General features: G+C 40.9%; 1 protein-coding gene across 1 annotated transcript in view; it reads right to left on the bottom strand.

Annotated features, from left to right (window-relative positions):
* Window positions 1-5,874: 5,874 nt before the first annotated feature.
* The window catches only part of ZNF736 (zinc finger protein 736), a 51,019-nt gene continuing 41,871 nt past the window's right edge, over window positions 5,875-15,022 (bottom strand). Inside the window, exon 4 of the mRNA XM_050783502.1 lies at window positions 5,875-14,739. Within this exon, the coding sequence (XP_050639459.1) occupies window positions 13,682-14,739 (1,058 nt within the window). The 3' untranslated portion in view covers window positions 5,875-13,681. The remainder of the gene's footprint in view (window positions 14,740-15,022) is intronic.

Raw genomic sequence — 15,022 nt, 5'->3', positions numbered from 1 at the left:
GACTCCGACTCACTCTGTTGAGGGTTTTTTTTTTTTCTTTTTCCGGTTTTTAACCCAATCAACTCTACTCCTCATCCTTCAGAGTGTCCCTGAGCCTAATCTTTCCTAGTCATGTGACAAGAACCCAATTTTGCTGAAGGAGAAAGTTCTGCAACATGAGAATTTGGAACCCTCATTTAAGATAAGCTTAGTATATGCATGTGGCTTCTTTTATCTGTTTCAACATTTTTCTGTCTTTATGCCAACACCACAGTATTTTGATTACTGTAAATTTGCAACATATTTTTAAACAAAAAAAGAATTACGCCTCTGAGTTTATTATTTATTTCCAGGTTGTTTGGCTACTTGTGGTTTTTTTTGAGTGTTTACAGAAATTATAGGGCAATATTTTGGTGGCTCACTCCTGTGATCCCAGAGCTTTGGGAAGCCAAGGCAGGTGGATTGCTTGAGCCCAGGAGTTTGAGACCAGCCTGGGCAATATGGTGAAACCCTGTTTCTACAAAAAATACAAAAACTTGCTGAGCCTGGTGGCATGCACCTGCAGTCCCAGTTACTTGTAAGGCTGAGGTGAAAAAATCAATTGAGCTTGAGAGGTCAAGGCTACAGTAAGCCATGATTATGACACTGCACTCCAGCCTGCGTGACACAGCTAAATATTGATTCAAACATTTTAGAATATTTTAGTACTGCTTCAAAAAGTTCCATTGGTTTTTTTGAAAGAGATCTCATTGATTTGTAGATCATTTTGAATATCATTAACATCTAAAGAAACTTGCACATTCTAATTCTTGAAAAATAGTATGCCAAATAATTTTGTTAAGTTTTCACATATATGCAGGCATGCTAGTTTTCTTTTGGTTTTTAATTTCCAGTTATATTTCATTGTAGTCAGAAATACTTTTTATGATTACCATTTGTTTATGCTAAAACTTGCATTCTAGCTTAGAAGTTTGCCTATCTTAGTACACGTGCCATACGCAATTAGAAATATTATGTATTATGCTATTGTTGGGTGAAATGTTTTGTAGATTATTCCCAGGTCTTATTTTTCTTTTTAACCTTTTATTTCCCTTTGCATTTGCCTTTATCTTTATTTTTTCTTTATTTTTTATTTACTTTCATTTTTTTCTATTAATTTTATTTCTATTTTTCTTTTTTCTCATTACATTCTCATTTCAAATTTTCTAGAATTCTTGCTTGTAATGTTTTATTTAATTTTTTTGTTTCTTTTATTTCCATTCATATCCCCTATTATTTTTCTCCACATTTTTTTCATTTTTCTAATTCTTAAAATTTTCTTATTTTGTTGCAAATTATTCCATTTATTTCTCTTGATTTTATTGTATTTATTATCTTCATCTTCATTTTATTTTTCACTGATCTTAATCACATTTGTTTATTTTTCTTTATTTCAGTTTGTCCTTACTATTTCTTAATTACTTTAAATTTATCTTTATATTTCATTTTCGTTCTCTTGATTTCATTTGTTTCACTTTATTTTTCTATATTTTGCTTTGTAAAACAGAAGGGATGAGCTATTTTAGATTGGCTTAGCCATAGTGGTCAAGACTCGTTTGCTGAGGCTCTCTGGCAGCCACTCTACCCCAGGAGTCTCCAACCCAGGGTATAGTCAGGGCCTCCCAGCAGGATTGCTAAGATCCCTGGGCAGATCTTTCATTGTTACAGGCCCATCTAGCATTCAGTGTCATGGGCCATTTCTGCTGCTTTCTGAAGCCCGCTGCAAGTCTTAGTGTTGCTAGGCCAAGACTCTGCCTCTGTGTGTCCCAATGGATCCCTCACACATAATCCAGGGCACTGACTTCTTTCCCAGGAGAGGGCCACACCCACTCCACTGCAGCAGGGCATGTTTGGACCATATGTGTCTTTTCTTTGTTATAAAAGAAGTTTTTTTTGTTTTTTGAGATGGAGTCTTGCTCTGTCGCCCAGGCTGGAGTGCAGTGACGTGATCTCAGCTCACTGCAACCTGCAACCTCCGCCTCCCGGGTTCAAATGATTCTCCTGCCTCAGCCTCCCAAGTAGCTGGGATTACAGGTGTCTGCCACCACACCCAGCTAATTTTTTTTTTTTTTTTTTTTTTTTGCATTTTTAGTAAAGATAGCGTTTCACCATGTTAGCCAGACTGGTTTCGAACTCCTGACCTCAGGTGATCCACCTGCCTTGGCCTCCAAAACTGCTGGGATTACACGTGTAAGCCACTGTGCCCAGCTGAGAAAAAATTTTTTTTAACTTGACGTATAACTTATTATGAAAATGTCAGCTTTCTGGGTAGATATACATGCAAATATGTGCAAAAATGAACATTTCTACATCTTATTTAACGATTTCATAGAGTTGCTATTTTACCCTTTCCTGTCTTTATATGTTCAATGGGAAAATCTTCAGTGAAGACTCCTCAGTATGATAGACAAAATGTTGTGCATTGATAGATGCAGTGAAGTAACTTCTGGTTTTCACTTGGAGCTCTCACAGCTAGGATTAAAAACCCTTGGTTGTAAACTCACATGATGAGGAGTTATAGTCTGCCATCATAATTGTTTTCAACTTGCCAAGGGAAAAAGTGGGAAATTGTTTCCCTCAGACCTACTCATCTCCCTTTCATAGGTTTTCAGGGTGTGCACTGTCCAGATTGCTTAGAAGCTCATGATCACAGAGGTCGTATTTGTCAAGAGAAAGCTTTGTTGCAGGATTAAGTGAAGGTGTTTAGCACTCAGGACCCATGGGTCCTCCAGAGGCAGGATGAGCTTTCATTCCTGAAGATCGAGACCACGGTGAAACCCCGTCTCTACTAAAAATACAAAAAATTAGCCGGGCGAGGTTGTGGGTGAAGGGAGGCTGAGGCAGGAGAATTGAACCCGGGAGGCGGAGCTTGCAGTGAGCCGAGATTGCCCATGGGTCCAGCCTGGGCGACAGAGCGAGACTCCGTCTCAAAAAAAAAAAAAAAAAAAAAAATCATTCCTGAATCCAGAAAGTAATGACAGAAGTTGGGGGCTGCCCACAGGAGAAAGAAAAATGCTCCCTTTTCCTTTCCAAGTGGTCACTGCTTATTCTGGCATTACTCTTGCTTCTGACCACGATGTGTTTCTTAGTCATCTTTCTTGGTATTCCACTGACTGTGCATCTAAGGAAAAGATGAGATGGATGAGAGTGGTAAAGAGAACAACTGCATCCTTCTATAGCCGATGCCTTGGTGAGTTTTGAAGCACACTGAGCACTCGGAAATCCTTCCTCACTATGGGGTAAGTTATGTCAAATTCGACTCCCATGGAAATGGCACCAGGTTCAAGATGTCAAAGAAGAGACTCAGAACCAGTGAATGAGATATGGAGTTTTACTGGGGACTTACGTAGAGGGGAGAAGGTCCAGTGTCAGTGGGCTTAGCAGGATAACCATGCCCACTTGCAGAAAGCATGCAGTTTGTATAGCATTTTTATTTAGCACTTTTTTTCTGAGCAACCTTTCACCTGTCAGACTTCATTTAACAAAAAAGGAATGGCCTCAATTCCCTGTGTGGCCTATGTTCCATGCCACAGGATGGGACAGACCAGGGGCTCAGATGTTCCTCATAGATAAAAAACAATCTCCAGGTTGGCCACTACTAGATTTTTTAGCTTAAAACTCTGAACATTCAGAAGCATTTTTTATACATGGTCAGACTCCAGGTATGCCCGAGTCAAGTTAACACTGTCAGTTGCATCCATCATACAGGCTGGTTCAGGCAGTGGAGGTTCTTCTTCCTAAGACTATATTCAAAAAAGTATTTGCTTTTTCTTGAATCATTGGGTTGACAGTTTACTAAAGGCCTGATGTGTGTGCACATTGCTGGTACAGTTGTCTAAGTTAATGAGATGGCTTCATAGTTGGTAGGGCCTGTTCCCGTTACAGGTGTGACTGGGTGTGTACAGGCTGCTGAGGTGCCTCTTTTCCAGACTTTCATTGGACCATGACATTCTGAGGCCCCAGTTCCACCATTTTCCAAGGTGGGACATGCTGAACCAGTCCCTGGAATTGTGGTTCAAGGTGACCAGGCTGCGGCTGCTCTTTAAAAGGCAGAACTGCCAGGTCTGTGTCTTATTTTCCTTGTCATTCTAACGTATCTTTTGATATGGAGACCAGCAAAGTCTGAGTATGTGACAGCCCTCCTGCTAGAGTTGGTACTATTTATACATGACTCTTAAGAGTCAAAGTAGGTTGAGAGATCTCTCTTCCTGGCACAGCCTGAGTAGGCTAGAGTACTGGGACCCTTAAAGCTTAGCTCATGCAGTCTTCAGGGGAATTTCAAAAAACCATAGGATGAGGGGGTAGAGAAAAAGCTGGTATAAATAAGTTGCAGGTGAAATAATTGGAGGCAGGAAGAGAACGGGACCTGCTTGGAACAGTACACACACTGCCTGGGTACAGCTGAACAGTCAAGCCAGTTCTCTGATTTGGGCCTTGTGCAGTGGGATTAACAGGCCCACTTCTGCTCTGGCCTGGGTGCTGAACACTTTGGTTCTAGAACCAAATGTGGATTCTGGACTCGGGAATTCCAGTTGGGTTTCACAGGCCAGTGAAGTGAGGAGGCCCAGGTGGGCCCACAAAAGTGGCTGTGGGTGAGCTTACGCCACACATGACTGGCTGCTTCTATGCCTACATTCACAAGACAGATCTTCTTCCTCAAAGGCATGCCCAGGGAGATCTGAGGCTCATAGGAGCCAAGTGAAGAAAAAAAGTGATGCCTCAGCCCAATGCTTTTGCCCTTCCTGGCTTGTGGCTTTGGGGGCTCAAAGTGCTCATCAGAAAAATGGGCAATGAAAGACTGGCTGCTCACCCCACTTTTACCAGGCGACTGCACAATGCTCACTCTGCAGCTCCAGGTACAGCCTGTGTTTCAAAAAGCTGGGGGATCTCTGGGCTGAGTTCAGGAGTCCCCCTCAGCGACTCCTCCTGCCTACCCCTCTGTGCCCACCTGACAGCTCACCATGTCTGCTGTATGCCACCCTTATTGCCTGCTCTTGCCAAGCCCATGTCTCCCTGGGTTGGCTGGGGGCACATGCTCACTGAAGCCCAGGTGGCCTGACCATCCTTCCTCCAATGTACAGCCTTAGGCAGGTGCCACCCAGGTTTTCTCCTAGAATGTGATCTCAGGGGATCGCAGCAGCACATTCCACTCTAACTTACTGACTAGTTAACCAAAAAGTCACTTAATGTACCAAGGTGGGTGTGGGCCTTGACACTCTTGATATCCTTCCTCTAGTGGGGCTGCACTGGGGGTTGCCATCCTTATTTCTTGGTGGAAAAAGCTAGCAGGTGAGGCAGGACTCAAGCGCTAGGGACAGGACAGAGAACCTAGGCTGGCCTCACCCAGGGCCCTCTGTGGCTCCTGCAGGCAGGAGGGCTCCATGGAGCTTCAGACCCCTTTTCTAGGATGGTGCCCATAGCCCCTTCCTGAATCTCCAAGAAGGGCCCACTCTTTCTGCAACCTGCACCTACTGGTCTCTAAATGGAAGGTGAGCATCTGGTCTCTAAATGGAAGGTGAGCATCCATTTATGTTTGTGGACATGGCCTTCTGCTCCATTTCCATGAGAAATACCTAGGGAATCCTGGGCCTGTGGTGAAGGTTCTCTAAGTGCCAAAGTCAGTAAGTCTCAAGAATATAATTAATAGTATTTTCTGCACATTACTATCTCAGGGTTACTTTTGCCCAAAAATGTGTAAAAACAAATATTAAGATTTTTATCCTTTACATTATCTTAATTAGGTCATCATACAAACCTTTTATTTTCCTCCCAATCATTGAATTTTTGTTTTATTCTCTTTAAATTGTTACCTGCTTTAGAGGCAAAAACTTAAAAAAAAATACACTACACAAATACTAACAGGTAACAGCAATTTATTTAAATGTAATTAGATTTCTTTAAGTAAATAATTTAAGTAAACAGTTTATATTACTTGTATAAATTATTTTACATCTCACCCTCAATCTTAAAAAAAATTTAGCTAGGTATGCAATTCAAAATTGACAGATTTTTTAAAAATAGGCAACTTAACATTTTATTGGACAAGTTAGGTAATATTCATTCTCAAATATTTTATCTTAGAAATCAACACACTTGACAATTGATATTCATAGTATCTATGAAAGTGACATTCTGAACGTGCTTTATACTTGCCAAAAATTTAGGAGAAAAAAATCTATTCTGGCCTTCAGCAGTAAAACTTAAAGATTAAAGAAATAAGATTAAATTTACTGGTTAAATTACCCAAAAAACTGAAACAGATTCATTTACTTGTTCTTTATCTTTCAGTATCTGATAATGAACAGATTTTAAGATGTTCAGAATCTGCTTCAGTATAGAAATAAGGCCAAACAGCTCTTGTGAAAGAATCATTAAAATATACAGAACAAACCTATCACTTACATTACTTTAAAAAATCACCAAATTCATAGTCCAAAAGAATACCAATCTTATTGGATTTTACTACTGACAGAAGTGGGCTTTTTTAGGACCTGATGCAGCATAACCACTCTATATATCATCCAATTGCCCCCAAATCAACCCAGAACTGAAGGTTGATCCTGCCAGGTCCTAAGAAGACCGTCTTGACACACACCCAATTTTCATTTAGGATCGTTTCCCACTTCTCCTTCCAGTAATGTCTGCCAGAACTACACTTCTGAGAGCCCAGGACAGCAGGGCAGAAATAAAATCTCCTTGGGTTGTAATAAACGTTTGGTTTTGTTCTTCCATTACACAGCTTTTTCTATCCTCGGAGACAGTAAGTTGAGGATGTGCTGTGTCAAGATCTAAAACCAAGGACAGGTGCGGTGGCTCACACATGTATTCCCAGCACTTTGGAAGGCTGAGGTGGGTGGATCATGAGGTCAGGAGATCAAGACCATCCTGGCTAACACGGTGAAACCCCATCTCTACCAAAAATACAAAAAATTAGCTGGGCCTGGTGGTGGGCACCAGTAGTCTCAGCTATTCAGGAGGGTGAGGCAGGAGAACTGCTTGAACCTAGGAGGCGGAGGTTGCAGCGAGCAGAGATCACGCCACTGCACACCAGCTTGGGTGACAGAGCGAGATTCCATCTCAAAAAAAGAAAAAAAAAAAGATCTAGAATTAAATCTACTTGAAATAGTTCTGTCTAAGCCAGAATATAGAGGAGGATGACTAAAATCCTATATATATATATTTTTTGGAGACGGAGTCTCACTCTGTCGCCTAGGCTGGAGTGCAGTGGCGCGATCTCGGCTCACTGCAAGCTCTGCCTCCCGGGTTTACGCCATTCTCCTGCCTCAGCCTCCTGAGAGGCTGGGACTACAGGCGCCCGCCACCACGCCCGGCTAATTTTTTGTATTTTTAGTAGAAACGGGGTTTCACCATGTTTGCCAGGATGGTCTCGATCTCCTGACCGCGTGATCCGCCTGCCTCGGCCTCCCAAAGTGCTGGGATTACAGGCGTGAGCCACCGCGCCTGGCCCTAAAACCATATTTTATATTTTGTTAATCTATATGAAAAGAGTTCAGAGTATTTTAGGTTTCAATACCTGTGGTGCACACTCTTAATACGTGTCAGCAATTCCAGGTTTGACTGCATAGAATTGCCCACTACCTCCCCCAGTAGATGTTTAAATGTAGAAACATAATCTGAAAATTTTACAAGGTTTTCACTTAGTTTTGCTAAAATGTCCATCTCTTCATCTTGTTTCAATTGTGAGAGTCAACTGTGCAACATGGGTACAATTATGCTCTCTTCATATGCAGAATTAATGTCATTGTTTTTACTACAGATACTTTCCATTTTTCACCTGAGACCACAGGCTAATTTCAAAAAGAATATTTACTTCTAATTATGTAGCTTCTGTTACATAGCTAGTATTGTCTTTGTTTACTTCATGTATATGCCAAAAAGACCTGATAACTTATGAAACATTCAACTGTTTACTTCAACAAACTGGCTCAATAAATTTAATAAACTCAATTATGTCAATTTTATAAAGTAAAATGAACAATAACTAAACAAAAATTGGATTAAATAGCATTCTCTAATTGAAACAAAATATAAAATATACTAAACATACAATACATGCACTATGAAATTATTCACATGTGAAAAATTATTTTGTGAACACCATTAAATATTATCAAAGTCACTTTCATAATCTCTGAGGGGATTATACAAAGAATGTTTTATGAAATTAGACGAAAAGAAAATTACATATTATGTCTATGGTGAGCAATAGGCAAACAAACAAACAACAAAAAATTAGAATTTGCACAAGATGATTCTAAGCCAGGAGCAATAACATTTTAGATAAATGAATTTAATACACAGCAGAGAAAACAGATTTGCTTTCAAAATCTTTGAAGTTTCTGGTTTGCTGGTAACTGATCAAAGCTTGTAAAATTATCTATTTCACTCTAATATTTTTCTTTTCTTCTCAAAGTAGGTACACAACCATAAACAAATACGATTACTTTCTCTATAAATCTGTTACACCTAAAGTTTATTTCATAGTGATATATTTGTATATTTAAATCCATGTAAAACAAAATTAAAGGTCTGTATGTGTTTAGCAGACCAGAGAAGTCATGTTCAACAGAAAAAAGTAGGATAAAATTTTGTAAATAGTTGTTCAGAATTCAGAAACATATAGCTCCACTATACTCATAATCTTTGTTACAACCATCATAATAACCTGTAGTTACAACAAAACAAAAATGTAAGTTATAGAAACCATATTCTCTAAATTATTTTAAGTTAAAGACCACTGACAAAGGGATCACTAGAGATGTTATTCCACTGTTACCCAACAGTATATTGTTACCTATAACCTTGGGTTAAGATGGGATAAATTATCATCAGTGGCAAGATACATATTCAGTGTAAAATAGCCTTAACACAGTAACAACAATTTTGGTTTATTAAAACAAATTAAGTTCACACGTTGTCATTAAAAAGGCATTTTGAAATTCACTGTATTTTAATAACCTTAATTTGCAAATGGTAAAGCAATTTCCTTCTAAAATTCAAATTGTTTCTCTTACTAAGCAGATTATCCTGATCACTTACCACACTCCTATCATCCTGTCACTTACGACACCGCTGTAAACTACTAAGTGGCCTTTCCACTTAGGATTTCTTCATGTATCTTAGATTTCAGTTTACTTAATCTTCCATGGGAAAGTATATAAATCTGTCCATCTAATAGAGAAGAACCTCTCATAACTCTGGTGCAGCAATCATTGACCATGTTTTCACATAAATTCTAGAAATGAAGACATAGCATCAAATGTAAGAATTAAATTACATCAATATTTGCTTTTGAAAAAATACTGAATCCTTTTAATATAAAAAAGTAGGTTCCTTTTAGAGAAAAGTGATCGAGACTGCTGACTAGAAGCAGCTAGACTGTGTAGTTCTCATAGAGAGGAATGCAAGGTATACACAAATACAGCACCTGCAACTGAAACATCCAGGTACTTGCATTGGGAATAATCAAAGAAACAACTTATGGAGAATGGAGTAAAGAAAGGCAGGACAGTGGGCCACCTGGGAACAACGTGGAGCCAAGGGAACCTCCCCACCCAGTAAAGCAGTGAGTGTATGTGTGACCCTGGGAACGCACAATTCTCCCACAGATCTTCGCAACCTTCAGGTGAGGAGATACTCTCATGGACCCACTTCACCAAGGCCTTCAGTTTAACACACAGAGCTACATGGAGTCTTAGCAGAGCAGCTACTCAGGCCTGTGCAAATTCAAGAGCTTTAGATACTGGCTTTCCAGGCTTCCAGAAAAAGCAGCTGCAACTTGAGCAAAGCAGGAGTTTACACCCCTGTACATACTCATAGGAAAGAGGCAGAATCCAGGGGGCTGAGTAGTGATGGTCTGTAGGACCCACTTCTACAATGCCTCACACAGTAAGACCTACTGGCTTAGATTCCAGCCAACCATTGGTAGCAGCACTGCACCTCCCTGGGATGGAGCTACCAGAAAGAGGAGTGGGTCACCATCTTTGCTGCTTGGGCAACTTAGCCATTCCAGCCTTCAGGCATTGAAGAGCCCAAGCTGACTGGGGGCAGAAAGGATCTCCTAGCACAGTACAGGTGCTCTAAAAAGACAAGACCAGACTGCCTGTTAAAGCAGGTCCCCAGTTTCATTCCTTCTCACTGGAAAGTACTTCCCAATGAGGGTCTCCAGCTACCACCACCAGCGCTCTTTGGTGGATGGAGTTTTGAAACCTCTTTGTGATATAGTTCCTAGAAGGAAGAGTGAGTTGCCATTTTTGCTGTTTGTGTGTTAGCTCTTGCAGCCTTCTGGCTTTGGAGAATCCAAATAAACTGGGGGTGGAAGTGGTACCTCTGAACAGCAGAGTTGTCCTACAAAAATGCGGTTAGACTGCTTTCTTGAGGGGGTCCCCAATCATGTTTTCCTCACTGGGTAAGACCTTCAACAGGGGCTTTCCAGCTACTTCCTACAGGTGCTTTTGGGTTGGAAACAGGTCTGTACCTCCCTGGGATGCAGCTCTCAGAGAAAAGGGCATGCTGCCATTGTTGCTGTTTTGCAGCATTCAGTGGTGATAACTTCCGGTACTGGAACATCTGAGGAGACTAGAAACTGCAGTGGACACCCAGCATACTGCAGCAGCCCTTCAGAAGTCATCAGACTGTTACGTGAGTACCTGTTCTCATATATTCTCATGAGGCAGGTTCTCCAGGCCTGGGCCACTAGCCAATCATTGCCAGAGCTATTGAGCCAGTAGCAACATAGCAACTCCCTGGACAGAGCCTCCAGGGGCCTCTGCAGTACAACTGTCCTTGCCACCCTCAGACTCATGAAAAATCCAAAACCCTAAGTGCCTTATTCACACCTCAAACAACCTGCAGTTTACCCAAGGAGAGGAGGCCAGTCCATCCTCCATGGGTCCCACAAACTACCCACTGCTCCTCACCAGACAGTGAACCCCTAACTTGGCCAAAAGTACAGATCCTCCATCCTGGGCTGGCTGCACTGAGTGATTGCTGACCTACATCTCTCTAAGATGCAGCCCCCAGAAGACAAGCAAAGAGATGGGGCAGCAAGCCAGCTCACATGGTACCCAGAGGATTTGGTGCAAGAGCATCTGTAGTAAAGTGTGGCCAGCGACGGCCATTTCTCCAGGCTCAACTTTCTCCCATAAGAGACTTCAGCCCTAGGGGAACTGTTGGGCCTAATTTCTGCAGGATGGTCTTGCAAATCAGAAGCAGCTGGTCCAACTGCGCACTCCTTGGACTGCTGGTCTCTCCCAGGGCCCCAGTCTGGCCACAGCTGCTCACAGGGCAGTCTCAGGTACCCTGGAAGCTCATACCACAGCATCTGCACTGGTGGGCCATGCCTGACCCATGAGAAGCTCCAGCAAGGCAGCCCCTATGACTGCACCAGCCCACGCTTCTTCCCCACACTCCAGCTTCCCCCGAGACCATAGCAACTCCCCATATTTCTTTGCTGGCAGATGTCTGCAAAGGCAGGTTTGGCTTTGCTTGCCCCACCAGCAAATGGAAATGCAATATGCCCCTGCCACCCCCAGCAACTGCCACTGTAGATGAAGCTTTGGTGGGCAGAGAGCCAGAAAACTCCACTCCTGCCTTTGTGCTAACACTGTGTGGAGAACAGGGTATCTTCCCACACTCTGAACAATCACTCCTTCTTGGGGGACACAGAGAAGGCATCAAAACCTTCGCTGGCCAGCATCCTCCCCTATACCAACACCACCTTTAAGTGCAACAGTACACAGTCTCCAGCAGGTATCCCCCACTCCCCTCCCAGCTGCTTTGCTCCTGCCAGTGAGGTGAATGCCAAAGACAGGCAGAAACCCCATATCCACTAGCACTCTGCTCCAGCTGTGGCACCTTGGTTCCACAGAATCGCAAACTCCAAATCTCAAGGAGCCAGAGAACACAGTTGGGGCTCAATACAAGTCCCCCGGAGTTAGAGTATGCAGCCTCTGAGTTGTGAGCTGGGCACTGCCCGCCCCCCACCACCACCAAAACAAAACAAAACTGCCAGGAACAAAGCCTGTTGGCTGCATCCATCTTATACCACAATCAAATACTCAAGACCATCAAATAGGATTACCAAAAAAAAAAAAAAAAAAAAAAAAAAAAAAACCCATTCAAAGGTCAGCAACCTTAAAGATATGCCCACAAAGACAAGACAAAATCAGTGCAAAGATAAAAACACAAAAAGCCAGAGTGACTATTTTTATCCAAATGACCAAATTACGTTTCCAGCAAGGCTTAAGATGACAGAAGTAGAATTCAGAATATGGATAGAAACAAACTTCACTGAGTTACAAAAGTTAAGTTGCAACCCAATGCAAGGAACGGAAAACATTGCAGGAACTGACAGAAAAAACAGCCAGTGTAGAGAAAAATGTGGCCAACCCGATAGAACTGGAAAACACAATACAAAACCTTTATCATGTAATCACAAATATTAACAGCAGAAGAGGCCAAGCAGAGGAAAGAATCTCAAGAGCTTCAAGACTGACTTTCTGAAATAAGACAGACAAGAATAGTGAAAAAAGAAAAGAAGAATGAACAAAACCTCTAAGAAATATGGGATTATGTAAAGAAACCAAATCCATGATGCAAGAGATTGCCTGAAAGCGATGGGGAGAATGAAAACAACTCGAAATACATATTTCAGGATAACATCCACGAGAACTTCCCCAACCTAGAGAGGCCAATATTCAAATGCAGGAAACGTGGAGAACCCCAGTAAGATACCCCATGAGAAGGTCATCCTCAAGACACATAATCATGAGATTCTCCAAGGTCAAAATGAAAGAAAAAATATGTTAAAAGGCAGCTACAGAAAAATAGGACAGGTCACCTCTAAAAGAAGCCCATCAGAAAAACAACGAACCTTTCAGCTGAAATCCTACAAGTCAAAAGAGATTAGGGGCCAATATTCAACATTCTTAAAAAAAGAATTCCAACACAGAATTTCACATCTGACCAAGGTAAGCTTCAGAATTAAAAAATATATATGATCCTATTCAGATAAGCAAATGCTGAGAAAATCTGTTACCACAAGATCTGTCTTACAAGAGCTTCCGAAGAAAGCATTAAATAAGAAAGACTATTACCAGTCACTACAAAAGCACACTAAAGTATACAAACTGCAGACACTATAAGGCAACCACATAAACAAATGTGCAAAATAGCCAGCTAAGATTCTAATAACAGAATCAAATCCACACATATGAATACTAACCTTAAACATGTATGGGCTAAATAACCAAATTAAAACACAGATGGCAAGCTGAATAAAGAATCAAGATCTAACAGTATGCTTTAATCAAGACAGCCATCTCAAATAAGCTCAAAATAAGGGGAAAAAGAAAAGTCTACCAAGCAAATAGAAAACAGGAAAAGCAGGGGTTGCAATCCTAGTTTCTGACAAAACAGACTTGAAATTAACATAGATTAAAAAAAAAAAAAAAGAAGGGCATTACATAATAGCAAAGGGCTATATATGCACCCAACACATAAGCAACACATAAAGTTCTTAGAGACCCTCTAAGATGATAAATGTTCTTCCATCGTTATTACATTTATACTGCATTTGTTCAGTATTAAATTTCTGATGTTGAACACGGTATGAGGACTTGTTAAAGGCTTTTCCACGTTTTTAACACTTGTGGAGTTTCTCTCTAGTATGAATTCTCTTATGTCTGATGAGGTGTGAGAACCAGCTCGATGCTTTGCCACATTCTTCACATTTGTAGGGTTTTTCTCCAGTGTGAATTCTCTTATGATTAGTCAGGTCTGAGAAGCACTTGAAGGTCTTGCCACATTCTTCACATTTATAAGGTCTCTCTTCCATATGAATTCTCTTGTGGTTAAAAAGGGTGGAGGAGCGGGTAAAGGCTTTGCCACATTCTTCACAGATGTAGGGTTTCTCTCCAGTATGAATTCTCTTATGTTTACTAAGGGCCGAGAACCACTTAAAAGCTTTTCCACATTCATTACATTTGTAGGGTTTCTCTCCAGTATGAATTATCTTATGTTTAGCAAGGTCTGAGAACCACCTATAGGCTTTGTTACATTCTTCACATTTGTAGGGTTTCTCTCCAGTATGAATTCTCTTATGATTAGTAAGGTCTGAGAAGCACTTAAAGGCTTTGCCACATTCTTCACATTTGTAGGGTCTGTCTCCAGTATGATTTCTCTTGTGTTTAACAAGGGTTGAGGAGCAGGTAAAGGTTTTGCCACATCCTTCACATTTGTAAGGTTTCTCTCCAGTATGAACTCTCTTATGTTCAGTAAGGTTTGAAAACTTTTTAAAGGGTTTGCCACATTCTTCACATTTGTAGCATCTCTCTGCAGTATGAACTTTCTTATGTCTAGTAAAATCTGAGAACAACCTACAGTCTTTGCCACATTCTTCACACTTGTAGCATTTCTCTCTGCTAAAAATTTCCTTATTTTCAGTGAAGATTGAGCACAACTGGCAATCGCTGCCAAATTTATTACAATGACAGGTTTTGCTATGGGTAGTTGAAAAACATTGATGAAGGCCATTATAACTGCTTTTCTGCCCCTTGCAATTACCCACACTTTGGTTGTCTTTCTTTAAATGTAAATTATTAAGGTCACAGCTTCCATATTTTCTCAGAATCACTTTTTGAAATGAATCTTTTATGTCATGCTCCGGCAATATCTCTGCAGTAAAATGAAAAGAGCCAGCTGGAGAAAAAAAAAAAAAATTCTCCCTCATTAGACTCAGGTGAATACACTTTACAAATATATAATTATACAAAGCACATTAACAAAATGACAATAAAATACCACAGGCTCTATATTCTTACAGACATATAAACCTACCAGAAATATACTGACCAAAATGCCTTTGCGAGAAGTCTAAGAACCAGTTAAGCATTTGCAGCATGCCAAGTGAGCAAATGCCAAGAACCACATAGAAGCGTTAATAAAAGTATTTCATATTTACCCAACACAGTCATTCTTCATC

This window comes from Macaca thibetana, chromosome 3 (genome assembly GCF_024542745.1).
Source record: "Macaca thibetana thibetana isolate TM-01 chromosome 3, ASM2454274v1, whole genome shotgun sequence".
Classification (NCBI taxonomy): Eukaryota; Metazoa; Chordata; class Mammalia; order Primates; family Cercopithecidae; genus Macaca; species Macaca thibetana.
This window is presented reverse-complemented; position numbering and strand designations above follow the sequence as displayed.